The sequence below is a fragment of the Phasianus colchicus genome, chromosome 8 (genome assembly GCF_987193195.1).
Source record: "Phasianus colchicus chromosome 8, bPhaCol1.hap1.1, whole genome shotgun sequence".
Lineage (NCBI taxonomy): Eukaryota > Metazoa > Chordata > Aves > Galliformes > Phasianidae > Phasianus > Phasianus colchicus.
The window spans coordinates 23132235-23156711 of record NC_143443.1 but is presented as its reverse complement, the minus strand read 5'-3'; the positions used below and the strand labels follow the sequence as shown (position 1 = coordinate 23156711).

The 24477-nt window shown below is 60.2% G+C and overlaps 1 protein-coding gene and 1 long non-coding RNA gene across 7 annotated transcripts; one reads left to right on the top strand and one right to left on the bottom strand.

Moving 5' to 3' along the window:
- Window positions 1–39: 39 nt before the first annotated feature.
- KCNIP2 (potassium voltage-gated channel interacting protein 2) lies at window positions 40–21309 on the bottom strand. Of its 6 annotated transcripts, none has more exons than XM_090145385.1 (9): window positions 21074–21309; window positions 3678–3777; window positions 2695–2815; window positions 2407–2476; window positions 2266–2336; window positions 1947–2054; window positions 1669–1773; window positions 1370–1432; window positions 40–1144 (listed from the first exon to the last, which is right to left on the bottom strand). In XM_090145385.1, the coding sequence occupies exons 1-9, from the start codon at window positions 21144–21146 to the stop codon at window positions 1097–1099; spliced, it is 759 nt and encodes a 252-aa protein (XP_090001511.1). In that variant the 5' UTR covers window positions 21147–21309; the 3' UTR covers window positions 40–1096. The 6 variants fall into 6 exon arrangements, with proteins under 6 accessions (XP_090001511.1, XP_090001510.1, XP_031453523.1 ...); XM_090145384.1 differs by lacking the exon at window positions 21074–21309 and adding an exon at window positions 10593–10872; XM_031597663.2 differs by lacking the exon at window positions 3678–3777 and having other exon boundaries at window positions 2695–2819; window positions 21074–21306.
- On the top strand, window positions 20431–24371 carry LOC149917072 (uncharacterized). The gene is made up of 3 exons (XR_016468823.1): window positions 20431–20513; window positions 23787–23896; window positions 24023–24371. It is a non-coding gene; the product is annotated as an uncharacterized LOC149917072 (long non-coding RNA).
- Window positions 24372–24477: the final 106 nt, after the last annotated feature.

Below are 24477 nucleotides of genomic sequence, written 5' to 3'. Positions count from 1 at the left end.
TCCCCCCCCCCTTTTTTTTTTTTTTTTTTTTTAACCCATCTTATCGTTATAATACAAAATATACAGACTGGAGATGCCAAGCGGGTTGTGGGTCACCATGCCCTGGGGCGGGGGTCACGCCATGCGACTGCAGCGTGAGGGAGGGAGGGAAGGATGGAGGGAGGGATGGAGGGAGGGAGGGAGGAGGCCTCCGCTCTGCGTGCGGGGGACAGTGTGTGCAGGACAGGCGGGGTTGGGGTTTCCTGCCCTCCCGCCCAGGAGCAGGGCTGTGAGATGAACAGTGTGGTGGACAGAGCTAAAAAACACATCGCATCTGCACAAGCCAAGCCTGGAGCAGGCCCGGTGGGGGCTGCTCCGCAGCTGAGGCTCAGAGCCCTGTGAGGGGGGGGGGTCCGAACGGCTCTGACACCAGGGCTCAGCCTGGTGTGGTGCACAGCCTTGCTCACCCGTTCCCCATCAATCCCAGCCGCCGCTGCCCCTCTGGACACAGTGCTGGGAGCAGCTGGGCCAGGCTGCGGAGAGGACCTGAAGCCGGTGGGGCTGAGCAGGAGTTTGGTGTGGAGACATTAGTCCCCAGACAGGACTTGGAGGGACGCACGGGTGGGACAGGAGTGCACACCCAGCTCCAGGCAGCTGTTGGTGACAAACAGAGGGAGCCTGGCACTCTGAGTGAGCGAGGAGGGTCCCGTGGCTGTCCCTAACATCAGGGCACAGGAGGAAGCTGATGCCTGCCGCGAGACTCTTAGTCCCTAGAAGTGTTGCTGGAGGGTCCGGGCTGGAGCCGGTGCTGGGGCTGCTGAGGGGGTCACGATGTGGGGGCACGGGGAAGCCCCTATGGCAGCCAGAGCTGCGGCTTTCCCTCTAGGATCAGGTGCAAGAAGCCCACCCAGGCCAGATGCCCCGTGCCAGCTGCGCCCACGCTCTGGTGGCACTTTTGTGGGCTCCCCAAGGAAAGCGGGGCTGGCCTCGGGGGAAGGATACATCCAGGTGCTGACCATGTCTCTGTGTGGCAGCTGGCAGCAGGAAGGGCTGGAAGGAGAAGTCGAGAGAGGAGTGGGGTCTGAGCCCGATGTCAGTAGTGCTCAGCTGGAGACAGCTAAATCACGTTGTCGAAGAGCTGCATGGACCGCATGATGTTCTCATCCTGCAGGGAGGAGGAGGGTTTGGGCACAAAGCAGCTCTCTGGGCTGCTCCCCCAAAGCGGGTGTCACCCCATGGATCTTGTCCAGCTGCTTTGACACACAGGACAGGAGCTCCGGGGCTTACAAGGGCCGTGCCGGGATGCACTGTTCTCCACCCGCACAGGGATGATGAACATGGCTCCTAGAGCAGAGCCCCAGCAGTGCTGCACTGAGCCCTGTGGCTTTACCTTCTGGCAGGACTCCAGGAACTCCTCGATTGTCACCACACCATCTTTGTTTCGGTCCATTTTCTGCAGACAAGCACAGCATAGAGGGCATTGCAGGGACGGGGACAACCCAGCACCCCCAGCCCAGGTTCCATAGGGGTTGGATGCAAAGCAGAGCACCCATTGCCAAAACCTTTCCAGAGAACACTTCAGGCTTGAACCCCACCCTGTCCCAGGCAAGCTGCTCACTGGAGCCCTGCTTTGTCCCCAGCACAGGGTGTTTTCTGCATGCAGGGTCCCCAAAGACGTGCCCAGCTCACCTGGAAGAAATTCTCCACGTGCTCCCGGGGTGCTTCCTCCCGCATGGCCGGGTAGGTGTACTTGCCCATCATGTCATAGATGGATTTCATGATGTCCAGCATTTCCTGGATGGAAGGCAGTGTTGCAGTGTGGAGAAACTCTGCCTCCATCGGGTTCCCATCGCAAATGTTGTTCATTATGCCCCCAAAAGACCCATGAAATTCTCAAGGAAATGCCCTGAGCCCTGCCCTCATCCCCACTGGGTGCAGAGCTGCTTCAGCCTGGACCCCTCTCCCACCTCTTTGGTGATGCAGCCGTCTTTGTTCAGGTCATAGAGATTGAAGGCCCAGTTCAGGCGGTCATCGATGGTGCCTCGCAGGATGATGGACAGCCCAGACACAAAGTCCTGCAAAGCAGGTGGTCACCCTTTGGAGTGACAGCCCCACAGAAATGCCACGAGTCTTTTCCCTCAACCAGAAACTACAGAACTCTTTCTGTTGTTTCTTTGTACTTTTTTTCCCACTAGCAAAGTCCTTCAGCAGCTGCCCATGGCAGTCCCAGCCCATGGCACACTAACTGAGAGCCCCTGGCAAAGCCTGGTCCCCTCCTTGGCTCACCTCAAAGCTGACAGAGCCATCATGATCGGTGTCGAAGGCATTGAAAAGGAAGGTGGCATACGTGCTGGAGTCTGGAGGAGGCAAACAGTGAGAGAGAAGACAGTCCCACGTGGGACACCAGGGGTGGGGACTCACACTCACCTCCTTGTGGGAAGAACTGTGAGTAGATCTGCTTGAAGTTTTCTTCATTAACAATGCCACTTGGGCACTCCTGCCGGGGCAAATGGAAGCATCACACCATCAGCACAGGGAATGGTGCGATGCTCAGGGCTCTCTGCCCCTAAATCCCAGGATTAGGGCATCCCCCAGAGCTTCAGGGGAAACTGCATCCCCACTGCTGCCATCTGTAGCCATTCAGAGTGTGACAACGGGACGCAAAAGTATCCCCAAGGGGTGCATGGCTGTGGAGAAGGAGTGAGGGCTACTCACGTTCTTGAAGCCCCGGTACAGGACCTGCAGCTCCTTGCGGGTGAACTTGGTCTGCTCCTGGAGCTGCTCCAGCCCCTCGGGGCGGTGGCAGACGGTGGAGAGCTCAAACTCATCCTCGACACTGTCTGCAAGGAAGTTGGGGGAGGAGAGGGCAGCTGAAGCCGTGCTGTCCTGCCCAGCCCTGCAGTGCTAGGGGCAGGAGGTGTGCTTCACACTGCACACCTCCACTCAGGACAGCAGGTTTCTGGGGTGTCCTGCTCAGCTGCAACCAGGTGTACGCCAGGAGGGAACACAGCCCTGCCTGCTCTTCCCTAGCATGATCATCTGCGCCATGGAGCCGAGACCCCGGATGCCTGAAGTTCTGTGCTGCGCTGGGGCTTGTCTCTAGCAGATCTTCCCCCCTCCCAACTCCAAACACTCCCTCCAGCTTGTCTAGCCCCCATCCTGCCTGCTGTGCCCCATCTTCAGCTATGGTTTCTCCCCATTCCTACAGCGACCAGGGCCCCCACTACAACCCTGAGAGGCTCTGGATCCCCAGACTCTGCCCCTTCATACTCACCTCTTCCCTCGGGGGGCTCAGCTTATGCCATGGAACAGGGAACATTCCCATTCAGGGCCTCCCAAGGGGCCAAGGACAGGACAGGCTGGGGGGCTCTGTCTCTGTTCATCCCCCTCCCTCCCCTTCACATCTCTGACACAAAGCTTCCAGCAGCATCCTCCAGCCCTTCAAACAGCACCGGGGAGCGGTTCTACTTCCCCCAGCCAGGTCCAGCCACCGCCGTGCATCCCATCAGAGCCTCTCCAATGTGCTGGAGGGGGTAAAACAGACCGGGAGCAGGCGAGGAAGGAGGTGGGTGCAGAGCCCATCGGATCGGACCCTCAGGGGCAGGACTGATCCTGACCCCCCCCACGCTGCAGGGCAGGGGGGACAGCAGCCAGCAGCACTGCTGGGGACACACACACACAAAGGCAAGAAGAAGCACTTGCTTTCGCTGAGCGAGGGTATGGATTTGGGCCGGCAGCAGGGCAGCAGTTTGAGGAATCGCTGCTTCAGCGCTTTTTTAGTTTGGCCCGGCGGGTTGCCTGGAAGAAAGAAGGAGTCACCAAGCAGAAGAAGAGTTAACAGAGCAGCAGGCCCCGGATACAGGGTGTCCAGCATGGGGTGAGCGGGATCAGTGCATGCAGATGGGGATGGAGCAGGGAGGCAAAGCCAAGCCCAGATCTACTCAGCCTTTCTGCTCCATCCCAGGACAAACCCGGCCCAGTTGCTTCCCTCATCGGAAGGGAATGGTAGAAAGGTGGCCCCGACCCATGGCCAGCATGTCTGGACACCCATCAGAGCACAGCAGTGGAGCCCAGCAGCCAAGGAGATGGCAGGGCTGGCCTCTGCCCTTTAGCCCCAAAGCCAAATGCCTGCTCCATGGGGAACTCCCTCCACGTGGGGCTGTTCAGGATGAAGCTCAGAATGGGACTGCATCCCCCAGGGCACTACATCCTACCCAGGGGCACGGGGCCGGGTTTGATCCTGCTGGCCCACAGGGCTGAACGCGAATCATGCCCCCAGCTCAGCCATGCAGCCCCTCTGCTGCATGCATTCCCACCCTAGTGCAGCCAAGCCCAGGGCCCTGGGTGGGGACAGCCAGGAGGGGATGGGGCCTTTGCCTCTTCCAGGGGTCCCCTGCTTCAACCTGGTTACTGCCATCGCTTCCAGGTTCCCCTGCTCTGCACACCCTCCCCTTAGACTTGATCCCACTGTTTGCCATGACCCATCTCCCCCGACCTGGTGCTGCCCCTTGGCCACATACCTGCTCCCCCCTTTCCCAGGGCCCCACAGACTGCCCCAAGCTGGCAAACAGCACAGGGTGAGCAGCGCAGGTGGGGAGGAGGAAGAGGAGGAGAAGAATGCCATGCTGGGCTCCAGCCCCCAAAAGCAGGCAGGCAATAGGACAGAAGGTGCAAAGTCCCTTTGAATACACACCAGTGTGTGGCCCCATTGCTTTCAGGTGGTGGAGAATAGTTCTAGGAGGTCGGTGTCTCCCCCAGTGGGATGTCACACAAGGCCCCTCAGAGAAGGCAAGCATGTGTCTAAGGAGATGCATCCTCAGCAGGGATGCTGCAAGCATGATTTTACCCAGCTATTTTACAGAGCTGCTATTTGCATCGGGACATGGCACCTTCCAGCCTGCCTAGGATGCTCTGCATCCAGCCCCATCCCCAGCAGCACCACGCTGTGGGACCAGCCCTAGGAGCAGGAGCAGTCCTGGGGACAGGGCAGGCAGTGACACAGCACTGGCAGTGGGACCACGGGAGGAATGGGGCAGGGGGATCCACCAAGCCAGAGAGATGCAACAGAGAATAAACCGTGGTTGGACTCACAGGGGCAGCAGGTATAGGCACGTGCAGTAGGTCAGGTCGGGTGCAAGTTACACTTTAGTTTGTTATAAAGAAGGAAAAAGAAAAAAAAATAACACAGGCGTTTTCTTAAGGAGAAAACTGAACAGGGCGCAATTCTGGGGGACCCAGGGTGGGAGGGAGAGGGTTCAGCACATGCAGCTCAACAACAGGAGAGGGAGACCGAGGCTGGTGCTTTGCTGTCCTGGCTTTGGCACACCCGAGGGCTCTGCTGGGCATGCTGTCCCCTTGTCTCCAGCATCCACCCTGGATGTGATAGGGTCAAAAAGCAGCTCAAGGGCATCCTCACGCACAAGCAGCCCCTGGGCACAGTTCCCTGCTCCCCTCCCTGTGCTCTGCCACCAATTGCCTCGCTTTTATCCGCATGCCCTCTATCACACTCCCCATCCTGCCCAGTGGGATGAAACCTGCAATCCCTTCATCTCACAGCATCCCCAATGCTGGCTGTGATGGGTACTGAGGGAAATTCAAAGCACACTGCACAGAGTCTGCCAGCAACCTTCATCCCAGACAGAACTGCTGGTAGCACGGACCAAGATGGCAGCCAAAGGGGACAAGCAGCAACATTGTGCCTCTCTGCACTCCAACATCCAACATTGCATAAGCAATAGGTCCTGCATCCCCTGCCTGGGCTTATTTTGGGTCCAGACCCAGGTGTTCTCCCCACCCTAATGCTCCCAGCCATCCCAACTTTCAATAATGCAGCACCTCAACACCCTACATCCCAAGGACTCAGATATCCCCCACTCCATCATCCCCGATACCCCTACATCCCCATGCTTCTCCCCACTCTAATATTGTAACAATTCCCAATAACTCACACCCCAGCACCCAAACCCCTCACTTCCTCAGCTCCTTACATCCTGGTGCCCTCAGACACCTGCATACCCTCCACATGCCCCAGAACACATTCTCCTCAGCATCCCAAGAGCACCCTGCAGCTCCTGCATACAGCACACACTGCCCTGGCACAGGAAGCAGGGACCAACTTTTACACTGCACCCACACCCCATTGTAATCCCACTCCACCGCATCCACACCCCACTGCAACCCCATCACAGTTTTGGTTCCACCTCCCTCAGTCAGGTCGATGATGCCCAAGACATGGAGCAGCTTGAAGCTGGAGCAGAGCAGCAGGATAATGCCCACTGTTTTCAGCTCCTGCAGGTCCCAGAGCGCAGCACGGAATGACATCCCCCAGTGCAGTGCCTGACCCGGCAAGGCAGGAGAGAGGAGAGTATGGGATGCAGCAGTTTGGGGTCCCCTCATTGGGCACATCAGTGAGGCAAGAGCCCAGCCAGAGGGAGCTGGGAGAGGAGCAGTGTGAGAAGTGATTAATATGAGGCCAGAGGGAGAAGAGGTTCAACAAGCTAATTATGTCTGGCTGGGCTGAGCGGGATGTGGCACCATGCCAAGTCAGAAGGGTGCACACCACGGTCCTCGGGGCTGCTCAGTGCTGGGAGTTAGAGGCAATGGGGTCAGGATGCAAGGCCAGGTCCTGCCCTCTGTGTTCTCCTCACCCCGCAGGGACGCTCACCCCACTGGGAGGTGCCTCCCAGCCCCATGTCTCAGGCATCACCCACCCAGCACACCCCAGGAGCTCACCAAGATGATCCCTTCCACCCACCCCACAGATGGGACCTGGCACTCGCTATCCCATCACTCACAGTCTGCAGCTCCATCTCATATTCATCCACAGCTCAGTTTCGTGGGCGGCTCTCCTGGCTCTCTATCTGCCTGCCCAGCCCTGCTCCCAGCCGGAGCCAATTTCTCCTCAATTAATTATTGATACTGCACTTCAGCAGCCAAAAACAACAGTTTTTTTCTTCTCCTGTCCCCTCCCGAGGACTTGACCACGGCAGGCTCTTGGCAGGGGTTGGTGATGGGCACAGGTCAGGTGGTGGCACAGGGCACAGCGGGGTGACAGCACTTGGCAGTGATTAACTGGCTGGAAAATGACACCAGATCTAGAGTCACCCCTGAGATGACACCAGCATGGCCACGTGGATGGGGCAAGGGGGACTGGCTGTGGCTTCAGCACCATGTGTGGGGGAAGTGCAGCCGCCGTGGTGGCTCTGGAGTGCCGTCCATTAGCAGACCCAAACCATTAGTGTATGGTTTCAGGCTTTTTGCAGTCCATGGGCTGTCATTGGGCACAGCTGGTAAACAGGCAGGCAGAGCACTAGACACTTCCCCATCCTCAACACCACCTGGGGCCATCCTCAGTAGGCAAAGCATCCTATCTGCCACCTCCAGAGCCCAGGGGGTGACAAAGCCAATGGGAGATGCAGGCAGCACTCAGGACATGGTACCAGGACCCAGCCTCTCCAGCCAGTGTTTCCCTCTCCTCCACTCACCCCTGTGGGGATGGGAGCTGATCCAGGGCACCTGGTCCCACTCCTGTCTCTACACCCGGGGCAAATCCCTGTGCTCCCCAGTGTCCCTAGCCAAGGGGACATGCAGGTCCCTGTGTGGTGACATGAATAGAGAGGGATAGCCCATCCAAACTCCATGGTGGTGATACCATGAGATGGAGGGCTACATGGGGATGCTGTTGTCTCTCTAAATGTGTGGGCACAGGACCCCCATCCCCACCTGCTACAGAGTCTCTTGCTGGGGACAAGAACTGTGCCCCTGGGGACAGGGGTCAGCCAAGGGCTGGTTCCTGCCATGCCCTGTGCCTCCCAGTAGGGTTGGCACTGACAGGCTTCCCTCTGCTTCCCCCTCCCCACTGCAGTTTGGAGCCAGCACACCACAGTGCCACTGACTTCAGTACAAGGCTTAGGGCAACAAAAGCAGGGGGACGGGGGGAAGCCAGGGTATGAATCAGCCCCAGGACACAACTGTGGTCCAGGCAAAGTGCCTGTCACCTCCTGATGGTGTACCCACAGCATCCTTCTGGTGGGTGGGATGCATGCTGCCATCCCCTGCCTGTCCCCAGAGCATCCCAGAGCCCCCAGCACACCCCAATCTCACACAGACACCCCACTATCCCTGTGCCACACTGGGGTCCCATCCCCTCCCCACATCCCTGGCCACCATGACTCTACATGGAGCAGGCAGGACACCCTATCCCCACGCTTACCCCTACCAGCTGCAGACAGACACCATGTCCCAACACCCTAAAAGCATCCTTGGGGGCAGCTCTGGGGCTCCCTACACAGCCGTGACCCTGGTGAGGTGGGAACCCACCAGAGGCCCCCTCCCACTCCAGTTACCTTCCAAGGACACGGGCTCGAAGAGGCCGAACTGCTCCAGCACCTTGACGAAGAGGACCAAGACCACCAGCACTGCGACCATTTCCAGGCCTTCCAGGTTCATGGTGGGGGTGTCTCATGGCCCCCCACTCACCTTGAGCCCTCTCACCCCAACGCCACAGCCACTGGGCTATGCAACGCCAAGGGTCCCTGATGTCCCCAAGGATGTCGGCTGTCCCCCTGTTATTTGGGGCCACACGCGAGTGAGGGCTGAATATGGGGCTGTCACAGGAGCCAGCAGCCAACAGCCCCAGCAAAGAAGAGCTGTGCCTGCAAGTAAGAGCAGAGCAAGGCCACACGGGGGGGTGGCGGGGCATGGGAGGGGGCAGGAGGCATGCCCTCCCATTCCAATGACACCACTGCCATCGATTTGCTTAATGCAGTTGCTAAGGAAACAGGCCACAGATTATTGAAAGGCACTTGGCTCCCAGGGGGGGACACGACAGGGACAGGACACTGGGCACTGGCAACACATCCAGGACGTGGATGACTCAGACTTGTCCTCTTCACCCCATATACATACCCACCCCACAGGGACCCACCTGGCTCAGAACACCAAGGGGTGCCTAAAGGTCCCCATAACCCAATGGGTACAGACTGGGGTCACGACTGGGTGTCACCAGGGCCGTGGTGCTGGTCCAGCTGCTGAACTGTGGGACCTGCATCCTTAAAGCACAGGGTGGTGGCGGTGTACCCCAAACAGGGAACCCAGGGGACCCAGCCAAGGTCAGGCAGCAGCAGGCACGCGGGCACCTCCAGCACGCAGCCTGCACAGCCGCCAGGGCTATATTTGGCTCCATGCATTTTTTACAGCATCCCAGCCCTTGCTCCAAGGGTGTCCCGGTCCCACGTGGGGGGGACTGAGCGAGAGCACTACCAGCATCAGTGCAGGGAATGGGGCTGCTGCCATGCTGCAGGGCCAGGTGGGGTGGCAATGCTCAGGCTACAAAGCAGCTCCTGCCTAACTGTTGGGTCCCTGCTGATGGGCCAGGACACAAAGCCCATGGGGGAAACGCATCACTGGAGGAAGGCACATCACACTGTGTGGGACCTGCTGGAGGAAGGGGCTGGTGAAGGTGCTGATGGCTCCCAGCAGGGCCACCCCACACCAAACCCCCAGACCCCATTCCCAGCTGTAGGTTTGTCCCCTGGCAGGTGGCCTAGTGCCTGCTGGCAGCATGGCAGGGTCACCAGGCGGCCCTGTGCTCATCATCTCCTCCAGCCAAAAGATGCTAGCAAGTCATCAGGAGTGGCTCCAGCAGAGTGATAGAAACCTTCCCTGGGGAAGCATCCATTGGGCTGAAAGTTTGCAAGGCTGTTTCCTTTTCTTGGAAAGCAGCGAGTTTCCAGGCACCGAGGCTGGAAGCAATGGGGCTGGCCCTCAATCTTGCTCCCGCCCTGAGTGACTCCTTTGGGGACAAGGTGACACCAGCCTGTTACACACTGAAAGTAAGTTTCCCCCAAAGCCAACTGCTCTTGCTGAGCCTATCTTCTCCCCAGCCTGACTGCTCCCACAACTGACAGCTGTCCCATGTGCTACCAGACTATTTCAGCAACCTAATTCAATCCAAAAACAGCCCAAGCACCCCCAGAGGGATCCCTCCAGCTAAAACGTGTCCCAGCAAGAATGGCTGACTCTCTGCAATTCTCCTTCAGCTGCAGCTGCCCCAAGAATGGAAGGGATGCATGAGATGACCCACAGATCAGACCTGCAGCCTGCAAGAGAGAGGTCCAGACCCCACACACATCACCAGAAGTGGGGCAGAGCCCACTGAGAAGCATCACTACCAGCATATGACTGCATCACAGGAAGAGCCCACAGGCCCTGTACAGGCAGAGGTCGCATGGGTGGATAGAGAAACACATGCCCTGGTCTCTGCATGGCCCTGGACACAATGACCATCAGAGCTGCTCCAAGGTGCTGGAGTGAGTAAAACAGCTTGGGAGGGACTGAGAGCCCCAAAATGCTGTTTGAGGCATCTCTACTAGGCACGCCACCAGATACTCTGGAGGCAGAATAGGAAACTCTGGGATTGTGCTGCTTCCTGGAGCAGGCACCACTGCGGCTGGCATCACTTCCCCAGCACAGCAGCACCAGGAGGGACAAAGACCTGGGGTGAACGAGGTACCCAGAGAGATGCCCCCAGGCACCCAGTGCCTACGTCACCCCGCCACATTTCCTGCAGAGAGATGGCATCGCTCCGTCCCCCCACATCCCCAGCCCCATACCTTCGATGCCGCTGATGATTTTGAAGCAGCGGGTGGTGAACCAATAGGAGATGAGGAGGAGGATGGCAATCAGGGAGGCATAGAGCAGGCTGTCGTTGTGCAGGGATGTCCTCTCCATGGCTCCATCACCAAACCAACCCCACTGCTATCTGGGGCAGCCCTGCTCCGGCAGCCCCACCACGGTGCCGGCCACAGCGGGCAGGGAGGTGGGAGCCGGGCGGGCGGGCAGGTAATTGGGAGCGGCATGTGAGAGCCAGGCTCCCAAACCAATTACCTTAATTGTGCTCAGGCAGCACATGGCAAACAGCTAAAAATAACCCTGCTGGCCCCGGGGGGGATCCTGGCACCATCAGGCAGAACACAAAGCAGGGGGCTGAGCACGGGTATGGCTTGCTACACATGTGGCCATCTCCACGTGTGGCATCACCTTCAGGCTGCTCTGAGTCTGCCAGCTCCCAGTGACCCCAGCACCATAGGCCAAGGCAGGGCTCAGGTCCTGGGCGAGGGGACATGGCCATCCAGTGTGGAGCAAGGAGCACAGGGTGCAGGGGGTGCAGCAGGCTCTGGCTGTCCCCTAGGATACATTGTGGGGCCAGTTGGGTGCACAGCCAATGACATCTGCCCAGAGTGCTGCCGAGTCCCCTGGGGGTGCAGCCTGATGGATAGGAGCCTCTCTCTCTTTTTTTTTTTTTTTTGTTCTCGGGGCCATCATCCATTAGGGAGTGTTAAATTTAGGTTACAGCCGATCCCTTATTACCTCGCTGCTAATCAGAGCGCGAGCAGATTATTAATAAGCACATTAAAATATTGGCGAAATGCTATTTTTGGGGAGGTGAAGTCACAGTTTTAATCTGGTTAATTGATTGAGTCATTCCTCTTTTCCTTCCATTGGTGACCTGTCCTTGGTGAGCTCCCCAGGGCACCCACCCCAAAGAGCACCCACTCAGGAGTCCCTGTGCAGGGCACATGATGCTCCCCACACTCCTTACACTGTGCTGAGGGGCTCATTCCCCAAAAAGGAGCCAATGGGGACACAGAAGCTGCAGGACACAGCACCCATGTGCCACACGGACCAAAGTGGTGGCTGGGGAGGAGGGAATGACATAAGGGGCAGAAGGCTGTGCCAGTCCCATATCCCAGCCCCAAGCCTTCAGAAGGCAGTGACATATCCAGCTCTGTGTTTCCCATCAGTTTCCTAGCACAGAAGGATCCTGAACATCACAGCCACCCTGCATGGCCGAATAAACCCTTGGCAACACATGGATGGGACACCTACTATACACCAGCCCAGCAGGGCAGCAGAATGAGGACCTGGAGGACATCCTTGCAGGTTGTGGGACTATGAGATCTGCTCCTTACCCTGCCCCACCACCTGCAATTCTGCCCTCACATCCCACTCAGCTGACTCACTCCCACTCATCCTCCACCCTGTGGAGCTGATGGAGATATGGATGTGCCCAGTGGTGCCCAAGGGTGACAAAGGGCTTGTGCAGAGCTCCATTGCCATGGTGGCCCGTGGGGCTGGGAAGCGGTGGGGAACGCTTCCCTCATCGTGGGGCATGGAGCCATGTGGACAAGGGGCGGCACAGCTTGCAGGGAACACATCGCTTCCGTGTCCCCACAGCCATGCCACTGGCCCCCCAGGACTGCAACAGAGGGTACCCCCACATTCCTTTTGCCCCACATGAGGAGGCAACAGAGCCCAGTATGGTTTTCCAGGCAGGCTGGGTCCCGGTGAGGGCGGCGCTTTGCCAGCCCACGGTGAGTGCCGGCCCCACTGCAAGCAGTGACGTGGCTATGCTGGCCCAGCAAGGCTTCCCCATACTCCCAGTGTGGCACATTCCTCCCCACACTGCCTGGCTCCCCGGTGTAAGTCTCTGTGCCATGCTGGGGACTGCCACCACCCCGTGGCCCCAGCACATGGTGACATCCCTGCAATGTGCCTGCAGGAGTCAGGAGGTGGCTGCTGGCCCGCATCCAGACATGGGGTGGGAAGGGGTTGTCTATCCTATGAGCATCTTCAGCCCTTCATACACAACCCCTCTTCCCGGGGCTGGATCTCTAAGCGCTGCTCAGCATCCCTGCCCCAAATAACTCTGCAGACACCACCTCACAGAGACCTCCCACCCAGCACAGCCCCACACCCCCAGGGCAGCACCTACCTTGCGAGAGGGTCCCGGTGACAAACTGGTAGAAGAAGCGGATCACCCGGCCCAGCTGCCTCTTGCAGCGCTGCTGGCAGTGGCTCATGGCTCCGACTCACAGCACTGGGGAGGGACCCAGCCACAAAGCCGGCACAAAGCCCCCAGCTCCCCTGAGTGTTGCCCAGGACAGGACAGAGCCTTCGTCTCCTGCAGCGAGCCCGCGGGGCATCGGCAGCAGGAAAAGCCCTATGGGGAGGGCAGTGCAGCACGGCAGCCTCCAGGCCCGGCTTGCAGGCAGGCAGGCAGGCAGGCAGGCGGGAAGTTTTTCGCTGGGATGATCCCGGGAGGAGCGGCTGAGAGCCGAGCTGCCACCTTTCTCCAGGCTTTGGGGGACTGAAGCTCACCACTCGCTGCAGGTCACTCAGTGAGATGCTGGTGTGAGCCCCCCGTGCTGTGCCAGCCCACTGCCCGCTCCGTGCAGCGAAGCACAGAGTACTGCCGAGGGGTGCTGGGGGTCAAGGAGCCCAGCGGTGCCAGCCAGCTCGCCAGGACAGCTGGGTGGATGCAGAGCCCTGGGTTGCCCCTGGCTGCCGGTCCGCCCCTTGGCACCAGCCGACCCGGCACTTCACGCCCCAGCTGGCTGGGAACCAGAGGCAGGTTGGTATGGCAACCCGCAGACTCCACAGGTCCTGCTGACCAATGAGGCACTGCTGCATCCCAGAGCTGCCTCTCTCCAAGAGCAGGGAAGGATGCTCCTTTCTGAAGGGAACTGACACGAAAAGCACTGTGCATCCTCCAGTCCTGCTATCCAGTGCTGGGAGCATCCTGCATCTCCCAGCATCAACCACCCGCTGCTGTGAGCGTCCTGTATCCTCAGGTACCAACTGTCTGACACCACGAGCATCCTGCATCTCCCAGCATCCATTATCCAGCACCATGAGCATCCTGCATCCCAGGTACTACTCTTCAATGCTGTGAGCATCCTGTATCCCCGGGTACCAGCAGTCCAACACCACGAGCATCCTTCATCCCTGGGTACCATCCATCCAGTGCTGTGAGCATCCCACGTCCCTGGGTACCACCTCCATACAGGGGAGGAGATGAGGCTGGGTGTAAGAATGGGAAGAAGAGGAGCTGGGCTCCCGGACCGCCCGGACTGAGAGCTGCTCGCTCAGCTCATCCTGGCAGTGAGCTGCTGATGTGTCAGAGCCAGGAAGAGTCAGGCGTGTGGCGGCAGTGGGATTTCCCAGCTCCCAGAGCCAGAGATGCAGACTGGCAATCACCTCCCTTCCCGAGTCCCATTTTCCCAGCTGCAGTTCCTTCTTCACATCACATCACATCACACTGGCAGGATCTCAGCTCTGCATCCATCCAGGCTCTATTATCTCTTAAGCTTCATCTCTTATTAATGGGGGAGGAAGTGAAGAAAAAGGGACCTGATGGAAATGATGGCTCTGGCTCCCCTGGGGATGGGAAAGGATGTGTGGACGTGCTCCAGCCAGGCACACTCAGACCGCCCAGTGCCCTCAGATGTCCACACTGGGAGCCCCAGGAGAAGGAGTTGAGCTCCCCAGGGGTAACATCACCCCTGCTCCCCAAAATTAGGGTTATGCCCTCTGAACCAAGCCCTCCTGCCTGTTAATGCCAACGATATCCCTGGCAGGGGGCAGCCCCCAGCAGAGCCCCTTCCAAATCATCCATCCGCACTGCTCAGTTCTCCCGGGCACCCCATCCCAGTGATACCGTGACCAACACACACATCAGCACGGGCCAGAAAGCAGCACTCAGAAACCACCCGGCACCACAGTACCATCGGCGTGACACCGCGGGGGGGCACCAGGGAATGTCACACCTTGTAGCAAGGAGACAGCTGCAGGGACTGAACGCAACTGACAGAACCGACCCCTATGGACCTGAGAGCTGCCAGGTCCCCTCCCACCACCACTGCACAGGGACAGGTCGGGGGGCACCTGGGAGCCGCACTCCCGACTCGCACTCAAAACACAGCCACAGAGCCACGGCAGAGAGGTGAGGTGACAAACAGCCACAGGAGGGTGCCAGAGCCCACACGACAGCAGCGAGGTTGGCAGACCCAATCCCACAGCAGCACCCCACTGCTGGGGGTAAGTCCCCACCTGGTCCCAAAGCCGCCCCACCGCAGGGCCAGCCGGAGATGCCGGCACCACACCGCTGCGGTCCTGGCAAGGCAAGCAGGGTCCCGCAGAAAGAGAAACACAGCCACAAAATGGGGACGCTCATCCCCTCCTGACAGATTTTCCTGCTGGACATTTATCACCTGGGTCCTGACACCAGTGCCACCTGCATAGTGCAGAGTCCTGCACAGTGCCAAGTGCCGAGCCGTGTCACCGTGCCACTGCTGCTGCCTGACTCTAAGAGGAGCCCCCGTGCAGCTCAGCAGCAGCACAGCCACGGGGAGGTGAGCTGGGGACATGGCTCATTGAGAGGGCTGGTGGCACAGGGGACAGCGGGGGACACATAGAGGTGTGTCGGAGCATGAACGTGGGCAAGGCAGTAGGTGCAAGGATGCATGGGGATGGTGAAAGCCTCTCATGGCCATCATGCTCCTCAGCCTGAAGGGTCGGAGGCAGCACTGGAGGTGAGGGGACAGCAAGGTTCAGTCCAATCACACAGAGGTGATGACCTGGGCCTTGCGAGCCCCTGATCCCCAACAGCACCATGCTGCCATCAGTGTGCCTAGCTCTGCTGCCAGCCTGGGCACCCGCAGCCTCCAGGGCCCAGAGGAATGCCAAAAAGATGATGCTGGAGAAAATAAATAAGGCAGCTAATGAGGTAATTTGCATAGCTATTAGCAGGCAGGATTTGCAGTAGATCTGACATGGGATGTGCTGTCACAGTGAAGCCCCAGCCCTGAGGGCTCTGCAGGTTCTTGGAGGGAAAAGCGCACAGCCCAACCACTGCATGGGGTCACCAGTAGCACCTGGCACCACCTGCCTGCCTTGGGGCCAGGGATGCCATGGGCTGGGAGGAAGGCTCAGAGTGGGGCAGCACCCCAGTGCCCACAGGACACGGGTGCAACGTGCCATATCCCCAAGTCTCTGGCAGCTGAGCTGCCTCCGCCCTGGCCTTCCAGCCTCCAGGTTACACCAAGGCACCAGCTCCTCCCAGGCTGTGTTTTTAAGTCAGTTCTGCTAAATATTTCAGGGATTTACACAGAAAAGCTCTCTGTGCTCAGCAGCACGTCAGCCCCGTTGGCACCACGCGGGTGTGAATAATGCATGGCACTGGAGAGGAAGGGATGGGGTGGGCACACCCCGGGGGGATGCACCCCGAGACCCTCTGAGAAGCACAGCTGTGTGTAGGGAGCTGCCAACTGTGGAGCACGGCTCACAGAGGGCCATCTCCCCTCCCTAGAGTTACAGCAGCGGGGTCAGCAGCCTTTTGCTCTTTGGATGCCCACAAGCTGTGTGTCACCAGGGAGGGCCGCTGGGAAAGCCACCAGCACCACCAGCAAGGCCACCAGGAGGGCCACCAGCAAGGCCACATGCTCAGCCATTGCCTCAAGCCCCACGGGGGCCCCCAGCATCTGCCTTTGTAAAGTGACATTTTGGGGACATGAAAGCTATTTTGGACTGCTCCAGGAGCCGTGCTACCATGTCTTTGTTTATCTGTTCCACTGGAGAAGGAAGGTGCTCTCCAGGGGTCCCTTGAAGACCTGTTTCTGACCTGGGATGGGGAGTCAGGAGCTCTCCAACCCACAGAGCCCCAGCAGACCCCAATAGGAAAAGAATGCACCTGCAGTTACTCAGAAATAAATACAAAATAATCAGAAATAATCAAGAATAATCATATATCACCCCTGCACCTGAGCTCATGAGAGGACTTTCGGATCTAATTAGCAGCAGACTTGTACCACCACTGTCTGGGCTCCAGGGATGGCTCATCAGGGTTCCCATGGAGTGAGAGGTGGGCGATAATTAGCCAGGTTCACCCACAAACCCTGTGCTGTGCCACTGGGGGGGGGGGGCACCGATGAGCCCAAATGAGATGCCCCCATGCTTTGATGTGCCTCCCAGCACTACCCAGCCAACAAGGGGTTAATGGCCCCTCACTTCCCCATAGTTATTTAATTAAGCAGTGATAAAAGGAAAGTGGTATTATCAGAGCACGGCAGCGGGCTGTAATTATGGCAGGGCGAGCTGGGAAAGCAAGCAGCACCGAGGGAAAGGAACTGCAGCTCAGGGTCCCCACACCCCCTGGGCAGCTCCTCTCAGGGTCTCCATGGGCTGCTCTCAGTATGAAGCACCATCACCCCCTGTTCCACCCCTGTAAGGCTCAGCATTGGATACCACCACTTCCACTGATGACACTTGCTGGGACACCATGGGATGTTGCCATCTTCTGTGCAGCCTCCAGCCCTGGCTGTGTCCCTTCCCATCGCTAAATCCTGCCCAACACTCAGGTTCCCTAAGATTTCTGATGGCAGCACCTTTACACCAGCGCCCAGCCGAGCGTTGGCACAGGAGGATGGCAGTGCTGGGCAGTGGCCATGGGGGCAGCGAGGGCCGGACCCCATAGCCGTGCCTCAGCCGACACAGGGATGCTGTGGGCCCGCAGCCCCACGCAGCCCCATCTGGAGCAGCAGGCCCCGAGGTTGTGAAAGTCCCCTGCATCACTGCTGGGCTCCAAGAGATGGGAAGAACCTGCTGGGTATGGAGAGCATCGCTGCTGGAGCCCCTCCTGACCCTGGTGTGCCAGCATCGCCCCGAGAGCAGCGCTCACCTTCGTCCTCCGAGTTACACAACAAATGATTCCACGCGCATTAATGACTTTGCGGCAAAGGGGGAAGTGACGGGAAGGATTCCTGGAGCCAAGAGTGAATCAGGGCCGGGGAGGTGCTCAGGTCAGCACCTGTGCTGCTGCGCCAGGAGGGAGATCGAAGTGGGGGAAAAGGAGACCCTGAGGGATGTGGCAGCACCAGCAGGAGGGAGGCAGGGCTGGGGGATTACCGCCTCTAAACCCATTTGGGGGCTGTCTGTAAACAATGCCGTTTTTTAAAACCCAATCTAGGAAGAAGCAATTATCCAGACGGGCCGGGATTGGAGTCCCTCCCCTCCCCTCGCTCATCCTCCCGATCCCGCTAGAGGGGGGAGGGATTCTGACCTCGCCCCACGGCGGAGCCCCACAGCGGGGCGCTGGGGCAGCGGCTCACCCACAGTGCTCCGGCACAGCGGAGATCCGTCCCGCTGGGGGCTCATTCATCTGCAAAGCGATTATTGCCCGGGGCCGGGATCCACGCCGGCGGCAGGAGAGCGATTTGACGGCAGATGGATTTGTCATCTCCCGAGCACAGCAATTTGGCTTAAATGAAACCAAACCACTTCTCCTAATGAAAACACCACTAATGAGCCGAGCCAGCAGGGGAGGGGCAGCTCCGTTAATGGGGCCTTGGGGCTCCTGGGCTCCTGGTACCCGACCTATAGGGCAAAGGCTGTACCCCACACGGACCCGGCACAGCCCCATCATCCCAAACCAGAGATGCGATGCCCCGGGAGCAAACTCCCCACACGTGCATCCCTAGCCACGTGCAGAGGGATCTGTGCACCTTGGCCAAAGTTGTGCCGAGCCATCAATTATGCATTGGCGCCTGCAGAAATCCGACGGAGCAAACCGACTCCATGCCCAGCCATCCCACGCCGCCATTCCCACGGCCCCGACCTGCAAATCCCAGCCCGCAGCACGCCCCCTCCCTCACCCCGGCATCGCAGCCCCATCGCTTGGCCCTATAGAGCCGCAAACAAGCCAGGACAGCAAAGGGCCGAGGCGAGGAGCAGACAGAAGGAGGGAGGCAGCAGACAGACGAGGCAGTCAGGCAACACTCCCATCCATCGCCCCGCGAAGGTGCAGCATCCGCCGAGGGTGGGCGCGTTGGCACAATGGGGCCCCCCGGGATCCCCTGCCCCAGTGAGAGCATTTCCACACCGTTCCCCACCCCAAGGAGGAATTTCCCATGGGAGAGCTGGGACAGCCCGGCTTCCAGCCCCGCCTCACGGCCGGGCAGAGCGAGCGGAGCAGGGTGGGCATAAGGGGTGGCAGCAGCGGTGGGGGAAGCAGAGGGTGGGCAGCGGGCTGGGACCTCTGGGCAGGGCGCTGGGGAGGGGGCTGTGAGCCCCAGGGTGTCCGTGTGCTGGCATGTGGCAGGCAGGGAGCTGTACACAGCTGCGCTGTCACTGTCCCCATCCCTGTGACGCACCCCAGAGCACAGCATGCAGCTCTGTCCTACAGCTGCACGGCCCTACACACTCACTGTTATTGGGGATCTCATCTCGTGGGGTGCTGCAAGGAGAATTGTGGGGTCCCCAACTCCCCACAGGGGGAGGCAGAAGGACCCCAAAGCTCTGCTGATGGTCTCTATAGCAGTTGTTCACCCCCTGCTAACACTGCGGCTGCCTTTGGGGTGGAGCAAGGAATTCACTCGGGGCCCTGCAATGCAACGGGAGGGAGAAAGCAGGGGGAAAGCGACTGCCCTAACAGCAAATCCTCACCCCCAAAGGCAAATCCCTCACCCTACAAAGAGCAGCCAGAGAGTCTGACCCACTGCAGACAGCCCTATGTTGGCCCCATGCCTGTACCTGCTGGTCCCATTGGTGACGTGGGGCCAACGTCCCTGCTTCCCCAGGAACCCCTATGCTGTGGGGCCCCGTACCTCCATTCCTGAGGGCAGAGCGGCAATCGGGTCCTGCTTCTCCCATGCTGAGGGCCATGTCCCTGGACATGGGCTGCACTCACACTAATCACCCGTGTCATTAGCGGGCCGGAGGAATCCTGTAATTTATGGACGGCTTTTATTTCTCTCTAGCGTCATCTCCCTGTCCCCAAAATGGACCCTTTTAATTTCCTGATGGCATTTCTCCCCTCTGCCCGGTGCTGCCCACATCACACCCGCAGCCTCGTGCAGCCCCTCTTCTCTCAGGGGCTGCCCTCAGCCCTCCTGTGCTCACAGATCGGGTACTGGTCTCTCTCCTGTTTTTGGCAGGGGAGGGACGATAGAGACCAACAAGGGACGATCACTGGGGATGTGCCATCGCCTGACATCAGACAGCCTCAGATCACATCTCACACTGTGGATGTCCCCAGGCCGTGCTGCAGCAGGATGATACTTATCCCCAACTGAGCTAACGAACGTGGGGTGAGGGTCCCCTCGATGGGTCAGGGGACATGAAGGCCACTCTGCCTGCAGGCTTTGCTACAGCCCTGCATTCCTGGGGGATCCAGCAGGCGGTGGCCGTGCTGGGATGTGGGCCGGCTGCTGTGGGGGCTCCCAGCGACTCCATCCCTGGGTCTGCGCTGCGTGCTGTGCTCGGAGGCAAAGCCCGACCCTGAAAGGTCTCAGCCTGGGAGAGCCTGGGGTTTATTTTTAACCTCGCTTTGATTTAAATCCATATGGACGTGTTAAAGTTACCGGAGAAACCAAAAGTTGTGTGTGGGTTCCAAGTTCCTACACAGCTCAAAAATATCTCCCCGCAACACGGTGGTGCAGGCAGCCGGCAGGGCATCCCTGCATGGGGCTGCTTATGGGGTGGGGGTCCCGTCCTGCCCAGACACCCCCTTGGAGCTCCTGAAATCCCCTCTGGAACACGTCTGTAGGAGCATCACGGTGTTGGGGGCTGCCAGGTGTCCCATTGCATGGAATCCAGGGTGGCTCATCTCCATCACAGCCCTCGAAGGTGGGAGCCCCACTGCCCAGCTGCTGACATTCTGCGAGGGGATAGGATCTGACCAGATCCACGGAGAGAAAGTGAGGAAAGAGCAGGGCACGAGGTGTGATGGGAGGAAAACGGGTTGGGATTGGGAAGACGGGCAATTCCCTGCTAGGGTTGAGGATGGAACAGGATGGCACAGGGTTGCAGATGGGGTATATGTGGCTTCTCTGCACTATAGCCGTCCCAAGGCTGGGGTAGGGCTGCTGCGCCCCAGGGAGCACCCAGAGGAGGAGAACCGGAGCTTCGGGTGCCGCTGGGGGGCCCGGCTCCCGGGGGACTCCGCTGCCGGGGGGCTGCCGCGAAACCCTGCTGTCCCGAGCGGCGATGCGGGAGGCGGGCTTAGGGGCGGCCGGCAGAGACCCAAACGCCCCAACGCCCGCGGGGAGGATGAGGGTTGTTTCCCTACGGGGCTGCCAGCCTCCCCGGGGAGCGGTGCCCCTCCGGGGCCGGGGCAGCCGCTCTGCTCCGGCGCTCCGCTGGCGAAGCGGGGCGGCGGGGGCCGGGGCTCGGCTGGGGCTGGAAGCGGGCCGGGGCCGGGGCCGGGGGGGCGGCGATCCCGAGCGGCTGCTGCACCTTCCGCGGGGGCGGCACTCACCCGTCAGCTGGTCGTAGGAGCCGTCCAGGTCGCGGGAGTCGGACAGGCTCTCCTTCCTGCCTTTGCTCCGCATCTTCTCCGCGGCGGGGGGGAGGGGGGAACCGCGACGGGGCGCACGGGCTCCGCCGCCGGGCAGGGGGGGCCCGCGGCCGCCGCCTCCCCCCGCCCCGCGCGGCTGCGGGAAGGGGGCAGCGGTGCCGGAGCTCGGCTCGTCTCTTCTCGCAGGAGCGCGCCGCCGCCGCTACCGCCGCCGCCGCCGCCGCCGGGGCTGGGCACGGCCGCCCCCTCCCTCCCGTCCTTCCCCGCCTCCTCTCCCTGGAGCCGCCGGCCCGGCCCCGCCGCCGCGGGGAAACTGAGGCACGGGAAGGGAGGGCTGCGGGAGGAGCCGCTGCGCTGAGGGTATTCGGGAGACCCCGGGGTCGGGGTCTGCACGGGAATGGGGATGGGGCGGCGAGGGGAGCGCAGAGCCCCGCACGCCGCTGTGGGCACCCCGGCCCCCTCCTTGGGACCTCCGGTAGGGAAGGTGGAGCACTGGGTGATGCGCTGTCTGGTGGAGAAGCCGGACTGCAACTGGGCAGCGAGGCTGTGCACGGCCAACGCTCTGCAAGGGCACGATGAGGGCGGCCCGAACCCACCGGGACCTCCGCCGTCCCCATCCCCGACACGATCTGTCCCAAGATCCCTCCCACCTCCCACCGCAGTCCCACAGATGGAGAAAGGAGCAGCAGCACGGGGACAGGCGGCCCCCAGGGGCACAGGAAGAGCGTCCCACGGCCACACGGCCGCACTCGGTTCTGCTGCTGCCCCCGCTGCTATCCGTGTCTGAACCAGTTCTGGGGACGCTGAGAGCTGCAAAGACCCCACGGCACAGCGGTGCTCCGTGCCTCCAGCGCGGCCTGGGTGCATCTGCCAGCGTGTGCCGCCGCTCGGGTCCCGCTCCCTGCAGGGAGATGGAGGGCAGAGCATCCCGCCCCGATCCCCGCACCCAGCGCAGCCCGTGGGGATCGCCGGGCAGAGAGGGAACACGGAGCAGCGCGGAGGGAGGGCCGCGCTCACGCGGCAGCGTGTTGTCAGCGTGCTTTGGTGTCAAGCCACGAAAGCAGCCGCCTTAGCGAGGCAGCGATGCTTAGCAACTGCCTGCATCTAAAAATAAGAGCCATTTAGCGAAGAAAACGCGGCGGAGAAATGCTCGGAGGGCTGCTGGGGAAACACGTTCCCTCCCTGCGGCTGCAGAGCCGGAGAGGAACCCCCGGGACGCCTCCAGCCGCCCCACCTGAGGGTCCTGCACCCCGCTGCGCTCGGCCACCGCATCGCGTCCCCACCCTGCGCACCCGGCGGGCCCTGGGGAGCGGCTGCACACCGGAGGTGCCACGAAGGGAGCGCTGCCAGTTGCGCCCCACGGGTTCCAGCAGCCCGGGGTCAGCGCTGCGGGCACGGCCGGCCCAGCGGCGCTGCGCGGGGAAGCGGATCGACTTCTGCTCAGCCCCGGTCCTTCGGGAGGTGAACGCGGCTATTTTTATCCCCGCTCAGCGCTCCTGCAGCACAGCCAGAGATGCCGTGCCAGGCCGAGAAAAGCGAGGGGCTTGTTGAGGGGCACGGGGTGCCGTGGGGCAGCCCCATGCACAGCCCACTGCCCCGCGGCGTAGAAATGGGGACAGCCTGCCCTCTGGGCGCGTCTCCCGCGACCAGCCCCAGGAGCCAGCTGTACCTTGCCTGCCCCATCCATCCCTGCTCAGTGCTGCAGGGCACTAGGGGTGTTGTGCGCCCCAGTGCCACCCGCGTGCACTCACAGTGCTAAACATCAGACGATGGCATCGAGCCAGGCACGAGGTGCATTCCCTAGGTGGCCCATCAGTCACCTGTCGGCACTGCTTAGATAAGGGATAGCAGCAGCACTGCTGCTCCATGGGGACGGCTGTGACAGTGCAGCGTGCGGCCAGCACAGCTTTCCCTGGAGTCGGGGAGAGAGGATGAGCACAGGGCTGCGAGCGGCTGCTGGCAGCATCCGTCCCTGCAGACCCCACCAAAAATCCCAGGCTCAACACCAAGTCCTCATCCTGAGCCGCTCCCACGTGCACGGCACAAAGAGGCCGGCACAGCAGGACAGCAAACAGGCGGAAGGCCACGGGAGCTCTCACCCCAGCAGCCCGCTGGGATCAGCCCATCACACCGCTATGGGGCACGGGGAGGGAGGAAGGCGTAGTTTAACACTTCATTAGGTAACCACGAGGCATCGATCTGCCCTCCCAGCCTTCGCCTTGTCTAATTGCATATCTCCATCCCCATTAATTCTATCGGAAAAGCAGAGAGCAGGGAGTAGAGTCTGATCCTATCTTTAGGAAAATTCAGAGATGTAATTGCCCAGAGCTCTAAATCACGGGACTTTATCCACTGTTAGCAGTATTTTAAAGCCACGGCCATCAATAGCCATCCCCTCTCAGCACGTGCCATTATTCCCAGTTTGGAAACGGTGCGCGGCGCTGCTGGCTCCGGGACGCACTGGGGCTGCACGTCACGGTGAGGGCTGAAGGCTCTCCTGCCTCAGCAGCACCGGGCAGAGCACAGCCCAGGGCTGCCCACAGCCTCCCCTCCTTCCGTGGGACTCCAAGATCTCCTGGATCCAGCAGCGGGCTGGCGGGACTCGGAGCCGCAGCGCAGCGAGCGAGCGGCAAACCCAGCTCATTTAATCTATTCAATTGGATTCAATTTCCAGCCCAGTGATTCAACTCGCCCTGGAAGGACGGCACAGGAAGGCAGAGGCCGCCAGCAGAGCCCAGCGTGCACTCCATCAGCCGCAGAGCCGGGCAAAGTCCTGCAGCACAGGTGGGCAGCGGGCGATGTAAACCCGACCTATGATTCTTCTTCACTGCATGGTGCAGGGCAAAGGCCCACCGCACCCCGCCCCACCTGGCTGCCTGAAGCTCCCTAACGTTACCGCTTTCCTTTCAGCTTCCTGAAAGGCCACCGAGCAGGATGGGGAGGGTTCCTTACCGAGAGCCACCTCTCCCTCAGCCTGGCTTGAAAAACGGGACCTGTATGAGCCATGAAGGAAGGGTTGATACCAAAATTCACAGTAGCACTTGCAAATCAATTTTTAATATCTCCCTCCGAAGTTTAGCTCAAACTCCATTTTTCTCCTACAGAATTTGGTCATTATTTTGTAAATTATTTGTTTCCCTGCAGCGGCAGCCTAATTTAAAGGCAGGAATCTGATTTCTCCCCACACTCACCAAGCCTCAGAAACAGCTCTTCCAATAATAGACTGGGTTATGAATTAGGTATAATAAAATACACTCAACGGTGCAGATGGGACACAGGAAAGCCTGGGGTCACAAGCCAGCCCTTGGCAGGACGCTGGAGCTCCGTGACTTTGTGCTCAGCGCCGGTTGCCAACACACCACCCG